This window comes from Macroventuria anomochaeta, assembly GCF_010093625.1.
Source record: "Macroventuria anomochaeta strain CBS 525.71 unplaced genomic scaffold BU25scaffold_6, whole genome shotgun sequence".
In the NCBI taxonomy this organism is placed as follows: domain Eukaryota; kingdom Fungi; phylum Ascomycota; class Dothideomycetes; order Pleosporales; family Didymellaceae; genus Macroventuria; species Macroventuria anomochaeta.
The window spans coordinates 264303-285022 of NW_022985367.1; the positions used below are offsets into that span (position 1 = coordinate 264303).

Here is a 20720-nt window from a genome sequence, read left to right on the forward strand (position 1 = left end):
GACCATCTATTGAACAGTGCTAGATGTCGACGCCCTTGGGTTTTCCTTTTTGCTCTGTAACATGATCTAAGAGTGAAGCGTGCTTGTCGACAATGACTGACATAACTAATAACAACCTCTCCAGAACAGCCCTAGATAGGAAAATTGTCTGTGAGCAGAAACAATTTTTTGGAGTGCAAGCTGCATGATTAGAACGAGACGACGGCAGAGACTAGGAAATAATAGAAGAAAATGGGTGGCCGCCTTCTTGTATCTGAGTACATATCGTCTCTTGTCGTTCGGCGGCTTACGCTACCACTCAATTCTGTATTACCTGGCTTTTGTTCTGTTCCCAATTATTAACCGTGGCACCTGCACCATGGTCATGCTTCCAGCGTAGACTATGTCCCCTCGAAGCAGGCCTCGTTGTCTTACTTCCATCATATTGGCGAAGCGATGCGGTCCTTGGCGCAGCTCTATGGGCAGGCATGGCAGGCATGGCCTTCCTCTGAACGGTCGCGAAGCTGCTCTGTTAGAAGAGCTAACCCGACAAGGAGCCTGTGTATTGATCCAATAGCTTATCTTCCATGCCAGCTCACATCCTGTCAGCTTCCGCCTTACGCTTCTCGATTATCTTCCTCGCACGCTCCCGTCGCTCCTCACGCAGAGTGACGTAGATCCAGAACCACATCGACAGTTCGATGAAACCCCAACTAAACACCACGCTGTTCTTGAGATAGCTGCCAGGGCTGTTCGAGTACGCAATGCCCCTGGCTCCGCCAAACATGCCACCCTCTTTGAACAAGAATGTGTAACCGGTGAGTGCGAACAGAAAGACGAGTCGAATGGGTGTCTGGGCACCCCAGTATTCGTCGAAGACTTCTTCAGGAAGCGAGGCTGCGGTAAGGTCGTTGATGCCGATGAAAGCGAACAGAACGGCGATGAAGGCTATGGCTGCTGACGGCGTAGCAAAGTCTCGCGGTGTAGGCTGTCGAGTGTCAGTACCAGCTTCCAATCACTAAGCAGAGACAGTCCTTACGAGTTGCATTGATCCGCCCAAGATCATGATGACACTCTGGTTCGCGATGAGCTTTGGGTTCTTGATCAGAAGCGCAGCCAGCGTTAGGTGGAATAGCGCTACGCTGCGAATCATCGAGTTTGCTGAAATGATAGCCATATTTGTGGTCGCAGGAGCTTTGTGGAGGGCTCGTGAAGCTGTGAGTGTGGGAGATGTGGTGTTGGTGTTCTGTCAAAATGTCATGCCCTAAACTCCGGAGAAAGAGCACCTAAACTCCACGCGCTAGAGCTGATGACGAATAGCACGTTATCATGTTCACTGATGAGGCTCATATGTTGCTGAACAACTTCCCTGTTGAGTGGATGCTGCGTATTATTGGCGAATGTTCAGCACCTCAAACTGTAGTTCAACACTTTGCTGCCTGGGTCAACTACTACAATCGGGCAGATGAGTTGACCTTCTACAATGACGAATATGACGATCACGTGGCTCCGCAGTATCCACCAAAGCCTCAAAGGCGCCCTACTACAGAGACACCTGATGACTACAAAGCCCGCATAGGGCAATGGGAGGTTGAGAAGGCACAGGAAGCACATATAACCAAGCCTGGCAACGCTATGAGGGCGTCATACTACGTGGAGAAGATTCTGCCATCATACCGTGAGGCATACTCCTTGTTGGTAGCTTGCTCTGACCTATTACGTGCTGATGTACCCATACAACAACGACACAGTTGGTATCTAATGGAGGATAATGACCAAGCAATGGCACACACAATCCTATCTCGCTGCCAGCAGTATACAAGCATGGGCGTGGTGTAGTAACGCTGCCACATCCAGCCAACTCACCTGATCTCAACCCTATTGAAGGCATCTGGAATATCATCAAGGAACGTGTCAAACAGCAGCTCATCACTATTAATAGTATTGCAGAGCTAAAGGCAGCACTACAGCACGAGTGGAAGCAAATCCGACAAGAGATGGTGCAGGAGCGCGTGAATGAAATATCCTACCGTTGTAGGCAGGTGTTTCAGCACCCCAATGTTTGGGTCAAAATTGACCTCTGGTATCTTATCAACACTACAAAAATCAATTGGAATAGTATTCTCTAGCATCTCAGCTTCCTCATAACCCTTGAAATAAGCTAAAATGACTTGTTTTGCGCTATCACGATGCAATCTAGTATGGCGAGTTCTGCCAACCCGACATTTCGTGAGGCAGATTATGTCATCAGAAACAGTACGAATGTTTTTAACTAGGGGGTACATCTATCTATGGACCATTAGCGTTCATGCACCACACATCAACATCCTGTTGATTTGCAGGAGCGATGGAGAAAAACTACAAGCTTATTGGGGCCGATGAGCTGCCCATTAGGCAGCCAGAGGAAGTTCCCCGTCGATCCAAGGGGTTGAACCATGCAATCGTTGGCGTACTCTTCTTCTTCGTTGCTACCTTGATATTGACCACGATCGGGCCAGCATTCACAATCGAGCGGCACCGTTGCATACGCAAGCTCACTATTGAACAGAGAGCCGCAAGGATCCTGAAGAAGCATCCGCTTATTGGTCAGCATTGTCGCATAACATCTCTGCTCCTAGTATACTGATGCTACCAAGACGGCCACAACGATTTGATGATCTTCATTCGAGGAAAGTACAAAAATCGCATCGATGACAACGAGTTTCAAGAGAAATTCCAGAATGGAGGTCTTGCGCTACATACAGACATCCCTCGGCTAGAGAAGGGCTTGCAAGGCGGCGCTTTCTGGAGTGCCTTCTACGTCTGTCCCACCGGAGAGAACACTACAGACTTCTCTGATGAGAGGTACTCAAGCAGTAAGTCACCTCGGTTCGGTTATCGCAACAGACCACTAAGCTTTCAATAGTTGTCCAGGCTACACTTGAACAGCTTGACCTATACAAGCGTCTCGGAGACACCTACCCAAAGTACTTTACTCCATCGTCGAACAGTCACGAAGCAACTAAGGCTTTCGAGAACGGTCGTCTAATCTCGCCTGCAGTTATCGAAGGTCTGCACCAGATCGGCAACTCAGCGTCTAACCTGCGCCTATACCATCAACTGGGTGTTCGCTATGCAACCCTTACCTGGAACTGTCACAACAAGTATGCAGATGCTGCCCTGGAGACAAAGTATAACTCCGATGCTCGTATTGCTACTCCATACTGGAAAGGTCTTAGCCCTGCCGGACGAGACCTCGTCAAGGAAATGAATCGCCTCGGCATGCTCGTCGACCTCGCTCATGTCAGTACAGACACCATGAGGGATGTTCTTGTCGGCAAGAGTGACGGAGATTGGAATGGTAGCCTCGCTCCGCCTATCTTCAGCCACAGTTCAGCCTACGCTATCTGCCCTCATCCCCGAAACGTACCAGACGATATCCTTCACCTCGTCAAGAAGCGCAACTCTGTTGTCATGGTCAACTTCAACCCGGACTTCATCTCTTGCGTGCCAGGCAACTCGTCCTCTGGTCTTCCTGAGACTGTGCCAGCAAATGCCACACTGCATCAGGTCGTCCGTCACATCAAGTACATCGGCGAGCTCGTTGGGTATGATCACGTGGGTATTGGCACAGATTACGATGGCATCAAAGCGACACCTGCTGGCCTGGAGGATGTGTCCAAGTTTCCAGACTTGGTTGCTGAGCTCCTACGTCAAGGCGTTAGCGACAAGGACGCGGCTAAGATTGCGGGGGGCAATGTCTTGCGAGTGTGGAAGGAGGCTGATACTGTCGCGAAGAAGCTGCAGAAGCACCTTAAGCCATTGGTAGACGATATTCAGCACCCGTAGTAATGGTTCTCGCATCGAATGTGCCGCAATCGATACTGTTCGATATCACGATTCTGTTTGTGGCTGAGTATGCAAGACTGCAGATGGGTCCAACATCACACCACCGCCGTCAGCCCAGGTCTTGGCAGGACGTACCTTGCTACGACGAACATCTGCTTCACCTTAAGTAATCTGATCAAGCAGTAGGATATATAGATTAGACACCCAATACTTCAGAAGGTTGAATCAATTGCAACCAACCTACTTCCCAGACCACATTTCAGCTGTCATCTGCGACTTCCGCATTCAGACAGCTACTTGCACGTGCCAACCGCTACTTTCCCAACATCACCACCAATCCATCATACAACAAAGAACACGCACACCAGAAAACGACAATGGCCGGTCCCAAACTGAAGACCAGCATTGCAATTGTTGGCTGCGGTGACGTAGGCGCAACACTCGCCTACACACTCATCCTCCAGCCCATCTGCAGCGAAGTAATTCTAGTCGACCCCAAGAAAGAGCTATTGGAGGCACAAGTACGAGACCTAAACGATGCCACATACCGCGGCGGCAGTGGAGTAAAAGTGCGCGCCGGGAACCACAAGGACGCTGGGCAAGCAGACATCGTGGTCATCACTGCGGGAGCGAAGCAGAAGACGGGTACACCGCAGCTCATAAATCAGACGACGATCCATTGAAATTGACAACGACCAGGTGAATCGCGCCTTTCCCTCCTATCTCGAAACCTGCACATCCTCTCCTCAATCTTCAGCGCCATGTCGCCCATCAGCCCACACACCATCCTCCTCCTCGTCGCCAACCCCGTCGACATCCTAACCTACTTCGCACGCAAACTCTCCGGACTGCCAGAATCGCAAGTCCTCGGCACAGGAACGTCTCTCGACTCAGCGCGCCTGCGTGGCATCCTAGCACAGAAGACCGAAGTTGCCCCTAACAGCATCGATGCGTACGTGCTGGGTGAGCACGGTGATAGCCAGTTCATTGCGTGGAGTAGCGCGAGTGTGGGGACTACGCCGCTAAAGCTTGTTCTGGGGGAGAAGTTGGATGAAGAGTTTAAGGTTGAGATTGCGAGTCATACAAGGGGAGCTGCTGGGAGTATCATCGCAGCAAAGGTGCGCTCCATATCCATTCGCTTAGTCTGCTTTGTTGAACCAGCACGGTACTGACAGCATGCAGGGATGCACAGCATACGGTATCGGCAACATTGCTGCGTCGATCTGCAAATACATTCTCTTCGACTCGCGTTCTGTGCGTCCTGTATCGTTTTACCAGCCCGAGCTAGGTTGCTGTCTTTCGATGCCGGCTGTGGTAGGCAGAAAGGGTATCGTCAAGCCGATGCCCATCGAGCTCGACGAGCATGAGCAGGCTGAGCTTGAGAAATGTGCGTATGGGCTAAGAGGAGTCATTGAGGGCGCAGAGAAGGAGCTTGCGGCTGATGAAGAATTGAAGAAGGCGTTGGAGGAAGATAAGGGTGTTTGAGTTAGTCAACACCCTTGTGCTGCGGGTGTCAACTAACGAATCTCGACGCAAGGACGCGCGAGAACTTCGTAGCAGAGAAAGAGATATGGTGGAAGCAGGTTCAAACTGATTGTTTATTAAAACTAAAAAGCGAGACTTATTTCAATCGCTATCCTAAACTCCGGAATGTGGAAAGAAAACTCGTAAACATGCCGGCATTCTCAAGCTCGCACAGCTAAGGAGCCAATCTCAATACCCTCAATAACCGGCATAGCCAATTCACTCGGTACCGTCGGTGCAGTCTTAGGACTCGCCTCTGCACTCGTGTACGCCGAGTCCCTCCTCTCGAGCTCAAGCTCCTTGTCGACGATATGCTGATACTCTTGCCTCCAATCGCACAGCATACCGCTTGTGACATTACTGCCGCCGCACAGAACAATAACGACCTTGTCGTCAGGCTTGACGGGGCGGCCCAATGCCTTCTCCAACCGCCCGTCGTAGCAGAGCGCGACGTTGACGCCGCAGGCTAGTTCGACCATCATGCGCTCGTCGTCGGCGAGGCGCCAACATCCCATTGCTGCGACGCCGTCGGGGAGAACGACAGATCTGACGTTCGAGCGCTGCGAGTACGTGAACGTCTTGTCCGTGACCCGAGCACATCCTAAGCTTGTCGCCTTTGAGGTGATCTTGGGGAGCGTAATGATTTCCTTTGCCGACAGACTGGCAGCGAGGCTTTCTGCGCCCGCTGTCTCGACAGCGAGTATGGTAGGTGTGGTCATGCTGATTGAGTCCATAGCCTGGCAGATACCGTTGATCAGACCGCCGCCGCCGACAGAGCAGATGATGACATCGGGCGCGTCGCCGTTAGGCATTTGAGAGGCGATCTCGTGCATGACGGTGCTGTTGCCGGTCCAGATATCGGGGTGGTCGAAAGGCGGGCAGTAGATGGTTGCGCCTTCGTACTGGTAAAGTTGTTAGCAGGGGTTAAGGGTCGGTAACAAAGGGCAATGGAGACGTACGTAGGGCATGACATGTTCGCGGAGGTAAGTGTCTGCGTCTCGCCATGCGGCGCCGTGGGAGATCACGTCGTAGGCGCCTGCTGCGCGCAGCTTAGTAACCATTAGGGGAGATGTTGCTGTAGGCACGACGACGGTGCAGTTCAGGTTGAGAGCTCGTGCGGAGTGGACGGCAGCGAGTCCTGCATTGCCGCCACTGGAGGCAAATATGTGTGGTTGAGAGCCTGCGGGGAGCACTTCGAGGCGCCGGAGGATGTAGTTGCCGATTCCTCTATTGCATCGTTAGTATGGCTGTTGGTGGTACTGTTGATGAGAAGGAAGCTTACCGTGACTTGAATGATCCGGAAGGCTGTAGGTTCTCCAGCTTGAGGAAGATTCTGCTTCTACGATTTAGAACTCTCGTTACATAACAACAAGGCGAACATCACATCGATAGCATGGTAAGGGGAGGGTAGAGGAAGTGTGACCGTACCATCCCGCTGCTTCAGAGAGTGCGTAGGACTCCCTCAAGGGCGTCTCAACCCATGGGTTTGATGGCTCCTCGGATGGAGAGTTGCTCTTGACAGTCATGTTGTGATTGAGTTTAAGAAAAGACATGATGGAAAGATGAAGAGTCCGTGAAGTGGTAGGATTATGACTGGCGAAGACTTGATGAGAAAGGACACCTGTGAATCGAATCGATAACGTCTGGCACCGTAAATATAGATCATGGATCCAACCACCTCAAACGCAATGCTTATCAGCTCCGCGCGATCCCGCAGTATAGAAGTTTCCCGTCGGGGATAGCTGTGGTGAACACGGCAATATTGGTGTCGATTACCCTATAACTTCCAGAAATTACCCTATAGATTCTCGATAAGGCTTGAGCCGCTAAGCTGCGACCGAGAATGACACAAGACGGGTCCCCGTGATTCGGGAACGCTACCGGTGGATTCTGTTCCCTAAAGCGGGTAGCAACGGCAGTCCTAAATCGGGACATTCTGCCAGGGCTTGCCGCCCAGGGTTCAGTACCAGCTTGGCACCTGGTGCCCTATCAGTGGACCGCGTTTGCGTCAGCGCTTGATTATAAGGAGAAGGTTGGTCCAGTTCTTCGAGAAAAAATCGGAGCGGTGAACAAGAATCTGGGGTATCGTCGATAAGTTGCGGGGCTTAGCGTCAGGAGGACCGCAATGGCGAGCTTTGGTGGCAGCAGCACGTCCACCTCTCATCGTGATCTAGACTGCTCGTCTGGGGATGTTGCAGTCGTTACAGACGTGAAGGTCTGAAAGCCTTGACGTGCGTCTGTGTTGCAGATGATGCGGAGCCGCACGTGTTGTCAATGTGCATATTGCCTCTGGATCCGGAACCCCAACCGGACAATGGGTGCAGCGATGGTATCTTATCGCACGACGGTCCGTGGCAACGATACCTTCCCGCGGGAACCTTTGAGTGCAATGGTCTCGCTCGTCTGCTGGTGCAACGCTCAAGCTGCGACTTCAGACTGGCTCAGCAGACCTTTCCTGTAGTTCCAGTAGTTCGCCCTGATAGGGTCATATCTGGTCGCCAACAGGTCCAAGGCTTTCTCTGCTGACTCCTTGTTGTTCTCTTCTTCCGCGTAGATATCAGCCAACAGGTCAAGCGCATGACTAGAGTAGACATCATCTGGTGCCTCGAGATCGGCGAACTCGGTTGCGAAGCTCTTAATGGTCGACTTTGGCAATTGAGCAGCACGGAGGATGCCCTTTAAGTAGTTCCATGGGCTTTGATTCTGGGATGCTTTGCGAATGGCTTCCTTGGTGTACCTGGACCCCGGTTAGCACAGATACGCCGCTACAATGGTTGCAGGAACATACTCAATCTCACGCTTGGTCACTTCCTCACTCGGAGCGTGGCCCTCACGACCGCCAATGACTAGATAGTAGCGGTGGTTCCATGCCGAGTTGTTCCTGACGTCCGCATCGATCATGCTCTCAGTCCACTGGAGTTCCTCCAGATTATCGAACAGGTCAAAGCGCTTGACCAGCCACTGCCTGTAGCTCCATACGTGGTAATTCTTCTCGTCCTTCTCGAGCATTTGGCTGACGAACTCGGCCTCTCCTTCCGGCGAACCGAGCGCGTCGATGATGGTTTGGCGGTGGTGCCATATCTGGTAGTTCTTGAGGTGCTTGAGCGCGGTCGGGTTGAGCCATTCGATCTCGTCCTGAAGAGGTTTGCCGAGTTCTGATATCGTCTTTGCGCGGTACAGCCTGCAAATCGTCAATCCAGTTGCTTATGCAATCAAGGATCTGCCATGTTTGTGACATACCAAACTGTGTAGTGTGCTGGGTTCATGCTGATGATGTGCTCTGTAAGCCCCAGTACTCTCTCGCTGAACTCGTTGCTCGCCATAACCGCGCGCAAGTAGCCCATGGCCTCGCTGTACTCCTCGGTATATGCAATGGCCGCCAGCGGGTGCATTCCGCCGTCATCCTGTGGGAGAGGCTCGACGTCCTTCCATGCCTCGTCGTCGTGGTAAAATTTCGGCGGCGGCATTGTGTATTCGGAAGTGTATGTGAATCCTTTGCGCAGTCGGAGGAGTATGATGCGTAGAAAGGCGAAGGGTGACAGGAAGATGTTGGCGATGAAGCTGCGAATCAACTGCAGGGACATGGTGGGGTCGCGTGGGAGGAGCGACTGGTGCAAACATCCCTGCTCAGCGAGCACCATTCCTCTTTCAAGTACATTCACAGTACAATGCTAAGCTGATCGTACGAATCTGACTATCAAGCTGCACAGTTGTGCTATTATTCTTCGTCTCAGCATCCGGATGCTGCAGGGCAGCCCTTCATCATGCGGCCTCCATGGTCCTTGCTCTACCAAAGTTGTAGCACCAACACCAATGATGGCACCTGTGATGAGATTTATGGCTCACTAGTAGTTACAAAGCTCAATACATATATGGTAGAGATGACCTCAAGCTATGTCTGGAACACCAAGCTGATGCTTGCATCGGTTTCACGGCCGCAACGGTGGCATCCCTACAAACTCCAGGCCATACCGATCCTCAATCGCAAACTTCAATACTTACTCGAGTCTCTTGCAGAGTACTTAATAAGGAGGCGGCTACTCGGACCCCAACTCTCGGGCCGCCGAGCGGCAACATGCTCAGCGGCAGGACACCTCTTTGTCTCTGGTCAGCTCTCCTCTCGGTATTGTTCTCCCTAACACCTCGACCGCCACAACGCCTTCAAGCACATCCGCTCTGAAAGCAGCAATGAGCACTCCACGACCATGCATCGTCCCCAGATTCTGGTCAACCACTTAGCCAGCGACTGCATGATGGCCAACTTCTATATCAATCCCCCTGTGCCTGTAAACTAGAATTGCCCATTGCCATCATGATTCTCTACGACACAGCAGATCTTCTACTCTACTGAGACTCAAGTAGGCGGTATAGAGGGCTAAGCTATAACTGCGAGTACGCCTCTCATGTCCCTATATCAAGGCCACTACCACCGAGACGTGACTCCGCTATTTCTACAAGCCTACGTTTGGCAAACACTTCCGTACTGAGAGTGGTATACCTGCGGGCTTGCATATCGGTGTTAGCGAGATTCTGGTTCCGGAGCAGCCGCACGGAGGTCCTTAGTGGTGTGTTAATCTGGCGTAATGTGACAAACTATGATGTGCTTCAGGAGGAAAGAAGTTCAATTAGGTTATCAATAGGTACAGAGTGGGATATCTTCAGCCATGCAACAACAAGCCCGCACAACACTATGAGTGCTCCTGCTAACTACATCGACAAACTCGATGTCGAAAGGCCGACAGACAAGGGTTCTGGAGGCACTCAGGCCGACGAGGAGTCCTTGAGTTCGTACTCTCTTGCGTCCTGGAACAAGTCGATGATGCAACTAGCGGACCACGACTGGGTGGGACACGAGTCTCCGCAGAATTCTCCGTTCTTCTGAGTAAGCTCTGTAAGACCGGCCCAGGGACTCTCCTGAATAGCTTTCATGCAACCAGCCAGGCGGCGTGTGACCTGCTGGTAGCTCTCGACGCGCTCCTCAGCCGTCTTGCGGCGCTTGAGATCGAACTTGAGCATTGCGCGGAGGAAGAATCCAGTCGGCCAGACCCATTCGGGACCCTGGTGGTAGTTGCGGCCCTTCGAGGTGTGGAAGTCGGTAGAGTCCTCGCTGTTGATGTAGTAACCACGGTAGTTGAGATCGCTAGGATCGAGCGTCTTCATGCCCTGAGGTCCGAGTAGGATGCGATCCGCCATCTGCAGAGCGTATAAAGCGTGCTCAGGATCAAAGAGATCTGGCGCCACAGACATGGCGACAGGGAAGTTGGGCCGTAGCTGGTAGTCCTCGTACTCCTTTCCAGATCGGTACAAGTCCTTGTAGATACCGCGACGATTGATGATGCTAGGGTTGACATCGTAATCGCCGTCTTCTTCTGGTGTGCGCGGAACGTAGAAGGTGCGCTCGAAGTTGGCCTTGATCTTCTCTGCCCACGCCCTGTAGGTGATGGTTTGCTTGCCATCTGGCAGAGTAACGCCCTCGTACTTGAAATTGCCCTGCTCGTAAAGATCTGCGCACCAGCTAACGGCGCTGTAAAGCATACCAATCATCTCGACCGGTGCACCATCACGGGGAGTACCAGGGACACCCTTGCTGCCGGCCTTTTCGCTCTCGCCCATCTTGTCCATCCATGTACCGCAGTTAAACTGGTTACCACCGAAGATCAAACCAGTCTCGAAGTCGGTCCAGATCTTGATGTTGAAACCCTCAGACTTCATCTGGCTGTCGATGTTTGGCCCGGCGTCGTACTCGCGGAACTCTATTCCAGAAGCGTGGCGCTGAAGTGCTTCTTGAATAACATCCTCGATCGTAGAAGACACAGAGTAGGCTCGCTTATCGTTGTGAGGGAACCATGTATCATCGTAAGGCAGGAAACGTCGCTTGGCTTTGTCTTGAAGAAGGTCCAAGCCGTTGGGGACGATTTTGGTGTAGTCCTGGATGTTTTGCAGGAACCACCAGACCGAATCTCGGGAGTTGTACCTGGGAAGCTTACCGCCACTCAGCAGGTTGGGGACCATGCCGTGCTTCAAAACGCTTGCGAAAGCAAGGATGTGCTCCTTCGCATCGGTGTAGCGCCCGGTACCCATGTACAAGCCACGAGCAGAGATGGTGATATCGCGACCCCAGCAACGAGCCCAGTCGTATGCGAAATGAGGAAGACCAGCCGCCATACTGGGTACGCTCTTGTCCGGCCAGAGTGAGGCGCTGTTCATGTAGCCGGTGACCTGGATGCTGACAAGCGCGAGACTCTTCAGAAATTGCTGACCGTTGCGGACATTGTCGCCCATGAGCTCGATAGATCGGTCAACAGCGGCGTTGTATGCGGTCTGAATGACCAGAGCGAAGTAACGGGGAAGCAAGAAGTTGGGTAGCTTGCGAATAGCGTCGCACCTCTCCTTCAACCACTTGGCAGGACCTCTGATCCTGTGGTATCTTCGCTTGTCCGAGATGCGTTCGAGACGACCAACGCAGTAGTCAAGAGCCCACTGGCCCTCTCGTAGGTGGTTGCAAAGAGGATGCCCGAGGTTGTTATCGTTTACGATGTCGCGGATCACACCCCACCAACCTTGGAGACCGGCGTACACAAGGTTGCCATGTCCCGGCACGTTGTATGTTCCGTCTTTGTTGTCCGTGGCATCTCTCTCTTCAGGGTCGCATCTGTACAGGATGTAGTTCAGATCGGCCAGGTTGACATCACGGAACGCAGCACGCGCGCCACTTGTGACGTACTTGTCGAGACCATCGGCATGCTCAGCACTTGGCACCCATGTCTCGAAGAGAGCGATACTGCCAGGCGGGAACTTGTCGGGAATACTGATTGTGGTCGAATCGCCGATGGACTCAACTACGACACCCTTGAGATCGTGCGTCTGAGCAGGTAGACCACGGAGCGTAGTCTTGTCGCCAATGATCCGAGCCCGTGTCTCAGGACTGTTGTCGACCTCCAAGTTCCAGCTTCCAATGAGCTTCGCCTTTGTTCCCGGCAGCTTGGTCTGGCCGAAGCCTCCGTTACCATTGCCGTATCCAGGGAAGGCCGTGTGGGCGATCAGGAAGTAACCCTTACGGGTATGGGGGTTGACTCGATGGACAGTGATGTACTCCTGGTCGTGGTGGATGTAGGTCTCATCAAACTCCTCCTTGCCCATCTTGTAGTGGATATCGTTGATAATCTTCCTGACGCCTCCAATACCGCCTTCGCCGGCCTGCGGCTTGATGGGGCCGCCCGTCGAGTTGGTTGAGGAGTAGAGCCTCTTCTCGTGAACAAGTTCGATGAGCTCTGGGTATACCTCGTCGTAACCGAAAACGCTGCCAGTAGCGCAAGAGCACATGGCAACCAAAGCGGCTTGAGGAAGGGTGTCGCGAGCGTCACGCTTCTGAGCAGGCGTCTCGTTGTCGTGCGTGCAGTCCATAAAGAGTGCGTGTACAGGACTACGCTTGATTTTTTTGATAGTCGCATGGCGTTTGGACGAATCGGCCGTACCGCTCGCATGCTCAGCGTTCAGTACTTCGTCGGTTTCAAAGCTGCCAATCGGGACACCACCATGTCGATGAACAAGTCTGCTCAGCTCCTGGGTGCTCCAGGCTTGCATTCCTTCGCGGATCAAGCAGGCGATACCGAGACGCATAACAAACTTGAAGTCCATCTCTTCCGAGCCTGAGAACAGCTCGGCCACAACAAAGACGTTAGGGTTGACTTGTCGCGCCTGGTCGAGCATGTATTCGGCGAGGTGAATAGGCGTAGAGTGGCAGTTATCGATGCGGAAGCCCTGGAAGTACTTCGCCATCAGACGTGTGTACTGGGCCATGTGTTCCCAGAGGAACGGGTTGTCCTCAGGTCCACTGCCGTATCGAAGCTTGACGCAGTCGCCCCAGACGATGACTTCTCTCCTCAGGTACGCACGCGACTTTGGTCCAGCATTGTCTCTCATGGCATCAGCAGCCCACACCCATCCGTTGTTGACGAGTGCAAGAGCTTCTGGGTTGTGCTTCTTGGTGGTCTCGTTCAACGGCAGGCGGGTGAAGTAGGGCTCGATAAGCGGGTTGGCCTCCGTCACTTCGCCCAGCTTTGGGCCGTGGTCGTCCAACCGGACATACTTGATCCGGTTGAAAAGCTGTTCCATGATCTCGGCCTTGTCGCTGTCGTATTCACGGTAGAAAGGCAAGTTGACCTCGTTGCAGATGCTGGTAATGGCCTCACGAGCTGCCTTCTCGTCGGGAGTGTTGCCAGTACGACTGTCGTAGCGACCAAACAGGGCGCAGAGAAGGCCAGCGCCCACTGCAGGATCGATGCGACGACGGAATCGCTCGCCCATCCTGTCACCACCCTGCAGCGCATGTTCCACAAGCCAATCGGCCTTCTGCTTGAGAGACCAGCTCTTGACGGCATCAAGGCCACGAAGACCAGCATCACTAAAGCTGTCATCGATGAACTTGGTCTGGCCGGCTATCCACTTCTCGATGATGGCGTTGGCGCTCTTCTCTGCGTCAATAACGTAGAACTCCCACAGCTTGATGTTACCCAACACAGTTGTCTTGATGGCCTCCATCACTTTCAGAAGATCATCCGTGTTGTTGAACGTGGTGGGCAGGCCTTGCGCTTTGAGCTCCTTGCTGAACTTCAGAAGTGCAGTATCGAGAGCCAGTGCGGACTGCAACCACGGTGCGGTGTCGACATTGTATCCAGCCTCAGGATGCGCCTCAAGCCACTTGCTGTTGTTGGCAGTGTGGTTCCAGACAACATCCGTCATACTAAGAAGGTTGTATTCCGATTGCATTTTTTTGACCATGCGCGCAACATCCTTCTCGCCGTTGGGGAAGGCGGCCGAATCGAACGCGAGCTGGTCGTAGATACTGTAGGGCGAATTCGAGCTTCCACGGATCATGAGAGGAGTGAAGTGCACCATGTTGTAGCCACGCTGGCCGATGCCTCGGAGGTGGTTGTCCCAATCGCTAGGGTATTTGCCCATAAACTTCGAGAGAACAGAGAACAGCGAGACTGCCTCGATTGGTAGCTGCTGACCCTGAAGAGTGAGCCGGGGGCAAACATCGATGTAGTATGTGGGCGTTCGTGTGGGCTCCGGTGTCGCGACATCTGTAAACGACCACTGAGGCAGTGGTGTGTAGGTTGTGTAGAAAGAGTATGCGTTGGCCTCATGGATGGGGACATCGATCTCGGTGATCCCATTGAAGTCAGGCTTCAGCCTGGAGGGGGTCAGTGTGTTGCGTCTAGGTGTGTGTGTGTGTGTGTGGCAGTCGAACTTACTTGTACTCGCGGTACTGACCGCGACTAAACTTCTCGCCCTTCACTGGGATATTCACCCACAGGCTGCCTTGACGACATATCGAGCTCGTACCCTGGATCTGGAAGCGGACGCTGTATGCAGGTTCACTGGGCGGAGGTAGGTAGATGTAGGTTCCAGGTACATCAGGTGCACCGGCATCTGTGAGTGGCAGTAGGTAGACGGCTTGTGCAGGCATGGCTGAGAGTGATCAGGTACCCTGGAGGCAGTCAGCACACTGTCAATTCTCCAGAATCGCAATTGACTTACACGGTAGGGTTAGTAAACAATGGCCTTGAAGGTATGTATAAGAGATTTCCTGTGCTAACAATAGAGCGGATTTGTTGAGGCGGAGGATGGTGTGGAGGAGAGATGGATGAGCGCTCGATCGAAGAAATAAACAACGCTGACAGACTCTACAAGCAGGCACTGAGGGACAATTGCCCTCTGTGTATGAAGAAAGAGGCAAGAAACGTGTGCGATCGGCGCTGCGGACAGTCGCGACCCAGACCAGCCTTGAAGAGCCGCAATTGCAACCAGACGTCATTGGCGTGGGGCTCCCGCTCAACAACACCTGTTTCCCGGCCTAACGCCCATGGGGACGCAAGCAGCCAATAGACATCCCTGCAACTAAGCCGCATTTGAGCCTCCAATGCGCCAACACTTGTTCACACTCGGATGATTGTTTCATTTCTGCTCACCGCTTAGCCTCTGCATATCGTACAATACCCTCTGTCCTCTCCGCTAGATGCTAACCCGTCGCTGACCAGAAAATAACGCCTCAATGCAGCAGTATGGCAGAATGCAACAAGTCGTAGCTACTAAGAATATGGCCCAACTCCACCGCTGATACGAAGATACAAACAGTCAACCAAAGATCAGCTGCCACGATTCCAAGAAGATTGGTGCATGGGTATCGCGAACCTCGTGGCAGCTCACAAACCAACAGAAAATGCGAAACTTGAAGACCAGATCCAACCACCCTTTTGTCGTCGTCTCATGCGCGTGCAACGTCCGCCATGTGTCCGTCCATCCATTAAAACTTGATATTAAAAGGTGAGCTGGGCGGGTTGCTCAGGTCCAAACGAAATTGTGTATCCGAAGGTCCACGGCTATGCATTGCTTGTGTTGGTGTTGCGCCATTGTCTCCGTCGACAGAATTTTGTGTACTAACGGAAGGCGGCGGACGTGTAGGGGCGCCTCGAATGTTGAGTCCATCTGATGTCGATATGGCTCTTTCTGCCAAAGAGTCGTATTCATGGTGCTCACCGCGCAGGCGTGGCGCTGATTGCGGTGGCATGTCTGCGTCCCTGGGAGGAAGGTTGGGCGGCGTGGCGCGTCCGTTCCTGTCTGCCGATAGAGCGCGAACGGATGACTTGCTCTGATCGCCCGAATTGCTTCTCGTCGAAGTAGACTTTCGTGATTGAGCAATGTTAGGCGAAGCATGTGAGCTCTTGCTCCTGCCAGATGGTTGTGACTGGCCATTGCGGCTGGGTGTCGGCTGCGGTCGCTCTGAGCCCTCGTTCTCCAAAGCACTCAGGTAGTTGAGCTCTTCGGCCAAGTATTCTTTCTCCGTCCAGCAACCCTGCCAGCAGTTACGCCAATCGAGGATGAGAAATTGGAAGCAGAAAGCATCGATCTTGATGGCTGGCTGGAAGCAAATACACAGGTTGTTGTAGTTCATTTTGTTGAACTCCGAGCAAGAATGTAAAAGACTGATGTGGCAGGTGATGGCGAAGAGCAGGTAGTAGTTGAAGGGAGGCAGCTTGGAAAGCTCGTCTTTCAGCATCTGAGGCGTGGTTTTGGCGCCCTGACACTCTTGCTGAATACGGTGTTGGATCGCCTTGGGAAAGATCTCGTCCGGTAGTTGACGCAGCCAATTCTTGAAGAGCGATCCGATGACGTTAGGGTCGTTCAAATTGTCGTCAGAGATGAGGTCGATATCGCGGTCTGTTGGGCGTAAGCAGATGATCCTGGGATCAACAAATCAAAACTTACCTTGGTCGAACTTCCGCTCGTAGTATCTGACCTGCTGAGCAGAACCAGGGACACGGTACAAGCCTTCCTCCTCGCAGCCTCGCATGTTCAGATAATCAATGCAGCGCCAAGGCAGCGCTGGCATCCAAAACTCCGTCTTGTCTCGAGACTGCTCTAACCTCGACGATATCCTGGTCAATCTTGTTTGTTCAACAAGAGGTGTGTGAATGACCTTGTATACGTAGGGCTCGTTCGATACGTGTGTAGGGCTTTCATGGTTGCTGTGACTGCGACCCAGCTTGCCAAAAATGCCTTTGCGAGCAGAGTCCATTTTGTCTCCCATCTTGCGAGCGCCAGATCCAAGACTGGACATGAGTGAAGCACCCTTGTTGTCGTTGTAGGAGCTGGACTGTAACGAGCCCTGCTCGCTCTTGTCCCTTCTTGGACCAGCCGGGCCATTGTCGCTCTCGCGATGCACCAACTGGCTTGCATCGTGACGATCGGCCGAGTGGGTTCTGAGCTTTCCAAATGACGACTTGTTACTCCATGTTTTCCCCTTGTCCATAGGTGCGGTCTTAAGCGGTGTGCCATCTCCGTTCGTAGTAGTCCAGGTTGCTCCTACGTCCGGTGAAAGCTGAGCTGGAGGGGCTTTGTTGAGCTTGCCACGGGAACTGGCATTCTCGTCTCCTTTGATCGACTTCGAGCGAAAGAGTGTGCCCTGCTTCTTAGACTTTGTCCCCTTTGTCTTCGCCGAGTCCGCAAGAGCGTCTGATTCGGTCGATTTGCCGGACCCGGTGCGCTGATCGAGACGAACTATCTCTGAGCGGTTGTCTGCAGAAGTGAGCATTCTAGCCTTTCTCTGCACGGTGTTGTGCTCACCATCAGAGTTGGGTGTCCGAACGGGGCGACTCAGATCTGGTGTCGAAGAGCCACCCCGTCCGTTGGTGTATAATGTTGGCGACGGTTGCCGCGCAAGATTCTGTCGGTTCGAACTGTCTTGCGTATTCAATCGGGATGAAGATTTCGTTGCGGTGAAGTTTGAGAATATGTTCTTGGAGTCTTTCCGCGGCTTTGGTGAGGCCGGCGACTCTGGCATGTTGTGAAACGGTGGGTTTGGCGATGCAAATTCTGGTATACTCGGCGATCGAGGGCTCTGTGGACTCATGGGCGCATTGCTGCTCTCCTTTCCTCCTGACTTCGAACGCATGGCCAGCGACAACGTCGACGATTTTGGCATTTTGCGGACTTGTTTGCGCGGCTTGTCCTGTTGCTACTGTCCGCTTAGCTTCACTCTTCAAGAGCCTGGTACGGTCTGATCGTCCGTCGATCGTGGGCGAAGTACCTCAGCGAAAGGGCACTCCTCTAAGATGACCTCGAAATGCGGGCCGGCTGGTGTGCGTTCGAGGGAGTGGAGCGTCGCAGGAGGGTGGGGTACGGAAGGTCTTAGTGAATATGATACATGGGTCGCGGCAGTCGCGGGAAATCGATCGAGTGTGGTTGCGCTATCGACGCGTCTGTGTTTGCTGCCCATGTTGTCAGCGAGTGCGGGACATGGGAAAGGCAACTGGCAAGGTGCAGCAGGATAAGGGCGCGGAAGGTGGTACAAACCTCGAGAGCCTGGGTGGAGTTGTCGTGTCCCCTGGCCAGCGCGGTCTGCAGGCATGCACCGATGCGTCTGCGGCGAGGACTCGAGACTGGAGCCCGCAGGCAGCGTGAAGAGGCTCGTATGCAGGTCCCCGTGGTCAGGGACTCAGGGTGCGGCGCGCGTGCTACCGGCGACTGCCTTCTTTACACTGGCAGCCCGTCTACAGGACGTCGAGGGTCGTGGTTGTAGTCGGCACACCTAAGCTACACAGTCAGCAGTGGTTGCGGAACGTGAAAGGGGCCGGCAGCGCTACGGGCGACATGTTGTACAACATTGAGCCAGCCACAATAGTGGAACAAAGAGGCCCTAGGAGGGAGACGAGGTTCATCGCTGGCATCCATGCATCACTTACCCACTTAACACCCTGCAATCGCAGCGTCAACAAGGGCAACTTGAAGAAACAAAGATACGCACAAGGCTGCGGTGGCCGTGATGTCTGCGTGCGGAGGGCTTGCGCACACCAATTCGATAGCGGGCTTGTCGCTCTGGTACGGGCAGTGGTTCGCTCGGAGGGTGGAGCTATTTTGGGGCTCAGCAAACGTGCGGCCCTGACTACAGGCGTTAGTCGCCCGTTATGGAGGAGCGACAGCGCAGGGTACTGAGAGAGGTTCGAGGGGCGCTGCGTCACGAGGGGACAGAGAGACTGATACTGGAGGAGTCGCCCAGCGTCCACAAAGGATACAGTGCAGCAGACGTTGGGCGGGGATTGCTCATGTCTCAGCGCGAGCCTGAACTACGACCTACAAAAGGCAGGAGAGACGGCGGCGGCAACGATTTGCGGCCGTACCTGAATCCATGATAGACCGTGCACCGCGATGTTACGAACTCGCAAATAAATAGTTTAACAGACCCAGCACAGAATTTACTGCGACCAGCAGCTGCTCCGGAGCATGCAGCGCGCGCGACTGCGAGATTTGACTTTGCGCTCCATCTGGCAGTGAGCGCGTGCCGTTGCGAACTATTTCAAGACGATGCATCCGCTGCTTGGGCTGTAGCAGTGTGAGCTTCATCGTGCAAAACACCTTTGCCAAGCGGACCCTCTTTGCAGGGGTGGCTTGCGCACGGCGGACGCGTCGAAACTAGGCTTTCTCCACAGCATAACTTCAAAGTCTCAACCGCCCGCCATGTCGCTGGTATCAGGTCCGGGTCGAGCAGGCGTAGGCAACATGCCCGCCGAAATGCAGCTTTTCGTGGACAAACACGTTCGCTACATCCAGAGCCTCGACACGGTGCGTGCCATTTTCATCAAGTTGCACGCAACCACCGAACGATCGCCGCGCTGACTCGCTCCAGCGCAAAGACGAGCTCGAGTACTGGCTCACCGAGCATCTGCGCCTCAACGGCCTGTACTGGGGATTGACTGCTCTGCACTTGCTGGGACACCCGGACGCCCTCCCGCGCAATGAGATCCTGGACTTTCTGTGCTCGTGTCTGCACGACAATGGTGGCTTCGGCGCTGCTCCGGGACATGATGCCCACATGCTCTACACGGTCAGTGCTGTGCAGATTCTAGCAACCCTTGATGCATTTGGAGAGTTTGAAGAGCGCGTCAAAGATGGGCGGCAGAAGGTTGGCAAATGTGCGTCTACTCTGAAACCTTTGCTTTGATGTCAATGCTCATGATTTTCAGTCATTGCAGATCTTCAGGACTCTGAGACCGGCACTTTTGCAGGGGATGAATGGGGAGAACGAGACACGCGCTTCCTGTACGGTGCTCTGAACGCCTTATCTCTTATGGGACTGCTCGACCTGGTCGACGTGGCAAAGGCTGTTCAGCACGTTCATTCCTGCGCCAACTTCGACGGCGGTTATGGCACGAGTCCTGGAGCCGAGTCTCACTCGGGTCAAGTGTTTACGTGTGTGGGAGCATTGACCATCGCGGGGAGGCTTGATCTGGTAGATCAAGAGAGATTGGGAGCTTGGCTAAGCGAACGACAACTCAAGAACGGTGGGCTGAACGGGAGGCCTGAGAAGCAGGAAGACGTCTGCTACAGCTGGTGGGTTATGAGTAGTATGGCTATGCTGGGCAAGCTTCACTGGATCGACGGCGAGAAGTTGACGCAGTTCATCCTGCAATGCCAGGTCAGACTTACCGAATGTCATATTACACACAAAGCTGATAAGAACAGGACCCTGAACTAGGTGGTCTAGCTGACCGACCTGGAGACATGGTTGACGTCTTTCACACGGTATTCGGCATTGCTGGGCTCAGCCTGCTCAAGTACCCCGGGCTGGAGGAAGTAGACCCTATATAGTGAGTGGACCCTGAATTGCTCGCTGAGGAAGACACTGACGCCATAGCAGCTGCATGCCTCGGTCCGTGACGAGACGATGCTTGGGTAAGTGAACATGAAGAAAATTTAAATGAAGTGTGCTCGATGACGGTAAGACTTGTTCTGCTTGCGGTGCGTTTGATTGATTGTGCGGTGTGTGAAAGTGATGGCGGTGAAAGGCGCGGTTCGCTTGCTCCAGCGAACCTTGAGCCTCGAACACA

The 20720-nt window shown here is 53.5% G+C and overlaps 9 protein-coding genes across 9 annotated transcripts; 4 read left to right on the top strand and 5 right to left on the bottom strand.

The window, feature by feature from the left end:
• Positions 1 to 232: 232 nt before the first annotated feature.
• Positions 233 to 1242, bottom strand: BU25DRAFT_244324 (uncharacterized protein). The gene is made up of 2 exons (XM_033701563.1): positions 1019 to 1242; positions 233 to 967 (listed from the first exon to the last, which is right to left on the bottom strand). The coding sequence occupies exons 1-2, from the start codon at positions 1154 to 1156 to the stop codon at positions 575 to 577; spliced, it is 531 nt and encodes a 176-aa protein (XP_033564846.1). The 5' UTR covers positions 1157 to 1242; the 3' UTR covers positions 233 to 574.
• An 87-nt stretch (positions 1243 to 1329) lies between these two features.
• On the top strand, positions 1330 to 2112 carry BU25DRAFT_437893 (uncharacterized protein; the record flags this gene model as incomplete). Its single annotated transcript, XM_033709036.1, has 2 exons — positions 1330 to 1729; positions 1792 to 2112. The coding sequence occupies 2 exons, from the start codon at positions 1330 to 1332 to the stop codon at positions 2106 to 2108; spliced, it is 717 nt and encodes a 238-aa protein (XP_033564847.1). The 3' UTR covers positions 2109 to 2112.
• Positions 2113 to 2278: 166 nt separating this feature from the next.
• BU25DRAFT_361674 (uncharacterized protein) lies at positions 2279 to 3798 on the top strand (the record flags this gene model as incomplete). Its single annotated transcript, XM_033703706.1, has 3 exons — positions 2279 to 2564; positions 2616 to 2834; positions 2885 to 3798. Coding segments are annotated over exons 1-3 (1371 nt in total), but the record flags the coding sequence as incomplete, so codon positions are not given.
• Positions 3799 to 4017: 219 nt separating this feature from the next.
• Positions 4018 to 5292, top strand: BU25DRAFT_386671 (l-lactate dehydrogenase-like protein; the record flags this gene model as incomplete). The annotated part of the gene is made up of 3 exons (XM_033704403.1): positions 4018 to 4452; positions 4507 to 4925; positions 4990 to 5292. Exons 1-3 carry the CDS (start codon positions 4185 to 4187, stop codon positions 5290 to 5292), a joined length of 990 nt encoding a protein of 329 aa, XP_033564849.1. The 5' UTR covers positions 4018 to 4184.
• Positions 5056 to 6454, bottom strand: BU25DRAFT_407934 (tryptophan synthase beta subunit-like PLP-dependent enzyme). Its single transcript, XM_033705682.1, has 2 exons — positions 6291 to 6454; positions 5056 to 6233 (listed from the first exon to the last, which is right to left on the bottom strand). Exons 1-2 carry the CDS (start codon positions 6390 to 6392, stop codon positions 5493 to 5495), a joined length of 843 nt encoding a protein of 280 aa, XP_033564850.1. The 5' UTR covers positions 6393 to 6454; the 3' UTR covers positions 5056 to 5492.
• Positions 6455 to 7749: 1295 nt separating this feature from the next.
• Positions 7750 to 8915, bottom strand: BU25DRAFT_455748 (farnesyltransferas-like protein; the record flags this gene model as incomplete). The annotated part of the gene is made up of 3 exons (XM_033709960.1): positions 7750 to 8068; positions 8120 to 8512; positions 8572 to 8915. The coding sequence occupies 3 exons, from the start codon at positions 8913 to 8915 to the stop codon at positions 7750 to 7752; spliced, it is 1056 nt and encodes a 351-aa protein (XP_033564851.1).
• A 1027-nt stretch (positions 8916 to 9942) lies between these two features.
• Positions 9943 to 14936, bottom strand: BU25DRAFT_244815 (glycoside hydrolase family 133 protein). The gene is made up of 3 exons (XM_033701567.1): positions 14875 to 14936; positions 14589 to 14824; positions 9943 to 14527 (listed from the first exon to the last, which is right to left on the bottom strand). Exons 2-3 carry the CDS (start codon positions 14801 to 14803, stop codon positions 10093 to 10095), a joined length of 4650 nt encoding a protein of 1549 aa, XP_033564852.1. The 5' UTR covers positions 14804 to 14824; positions 14875 to 14936; the 3' UTR covers positions 9943 to 10092.
• A 563-nt stretch (positions 14937 to 15499) lies between these two features.
• Positions 15500 to 17929, bottom strand: BU25DRAFT_244828 (uncharacterized protein). Its single transcript, XM_033701568.1, has 3 exons — positions 17461 to 17929; positions 16603 to 17412; positions 15500 to 16554 (listed from the first exon to the last, which is right to left on the bottom strand). The coding sequence occupies exons 1-3, from the start codon at positions 17816 to 17818 to the stop codon at positions 15641 to 15643; spliced, it is 2082 nt and encodes a 693-aa protein (XP_033564853.1). The 5' UTR covers positions 17819 to 17929; the 3' UTR covers positions 15500 to 15640.
• Positions 17930 to 19334: 1405 nt separating this feature from the next.
• BU25DRAFT_386687 (geranylgerany transferase type II beta subunit) lies at positions 19335 to 20611 on the top strand. The gene is made up of 5 exons (XM_033704405.1): positions 19335 to 19455; positions 19520 to 19805; positions 19857 to 20308; positions 20356 to 20480; positions 20531 to 20611. Exons 1-5 carry the CDS (start codon positions 19351 to 19353, stop codon positions 20571 to 20573), a joined length of 1011 nt encoding a protein of 336 aa, XP_033564854.1. The 5' UTR covers positions 19335 to 19350; the 3' UTR covers positions 20574 to 20611.
• The last annotated feature ends 109 nt before the right edge of the window (positions 20612 to 20720 follow it).

Excerpts from the sequence above, each read along its gene's own strand:
- BU25DRAFT_244324 (XM_033701563.1), bottom strand. The coding sequence starts at position 1,156 with ATGGCTATCATTTCAGCAAACTCGATGATTCGCAGCGTAGCGCTATTC. Across the intron at positions 968-1,018 it reads TGGGCGGATCAATGCAACTC|CCTACACCGCGAGACTTTGC; the intron begins GTAAGGACTGTC and ends GACACTCGACAG.
- BU25DRAFT_407934 (XM_033705682.1), bottom strand. The coding sequence starts at position 6,392 with ATGGTTACTAAGCTGCGCGCAGCAGGCGCCTACGACGTGATCTCCCAC. Across the intron at positions 6,234-6,290 it reads GCGAACATGTCATGCCCTAC|TACGAAGGCGCAACCATCTA; the intron begins GTACGTCTCCAT and ends CAACTTTACCAG.
- BU25DRAFT_244815 (XM_033701567.1), bottom strand. The coding sequence starts at position 14,803 with ATGCCTGCACAAGCCGTCTACCTACTGCCACTCACAGATGCCGGTGCA. Across the intron at positions 14,528-14,588 it reads GGTCAGTACCGCGAGTACAA|GCTGAAGCCTGACTTCAATG; the intron begins GTAAGTTCGACT and ends GACCCCCTCCAG.
- BU25DRAFT_244828 (XM_033701568.1), bottom strand. The coding sequence starts at position 17,818 with ATGCCAAAATCGTCGACGTTGTCGCTGGCCATGCGTTCGAAGTCAGGA. Across the intron at positions 17,413-17,460 it reads TCGGACACCCAACTCTGATG|ACAACCGCTCAGAGATAGTT; the intron begins GTGAGCACAACA and ends TCACTTCTGCAG. Across the intron at positions 16,555-16,602 it reads CGAGCGGAAGTTCGACCAAG|ACCGCGATATCGACCTCATC; the intron begins GTAAGTTTTGAT and ends TACGCCCAACAG.
- BU25DRAFT_386687 (XM_033704405.1), top strand. The coding sequence starts at position 19,351 with ATGTCGCTGGTATCAGGTCCGGGTCGAGCAGGCGTAGGCAACATGCCC. Across the intron at positions 19,806-19,856 it reads GCGGCAGAAGGTTGGCAAAT|TCATTGCAGATCTTCAGGAC; the intron begins GTGCGTCTACTC and ends CATGATTTTCAG. Across the intron at positions 20,309-20,355 it reads AGTTCATCCTGCAATGCCAG|GACCCTGAACTAGGTGGTCT; the intron begins GTCAGACTTACC and ends TGATAAGAACAG.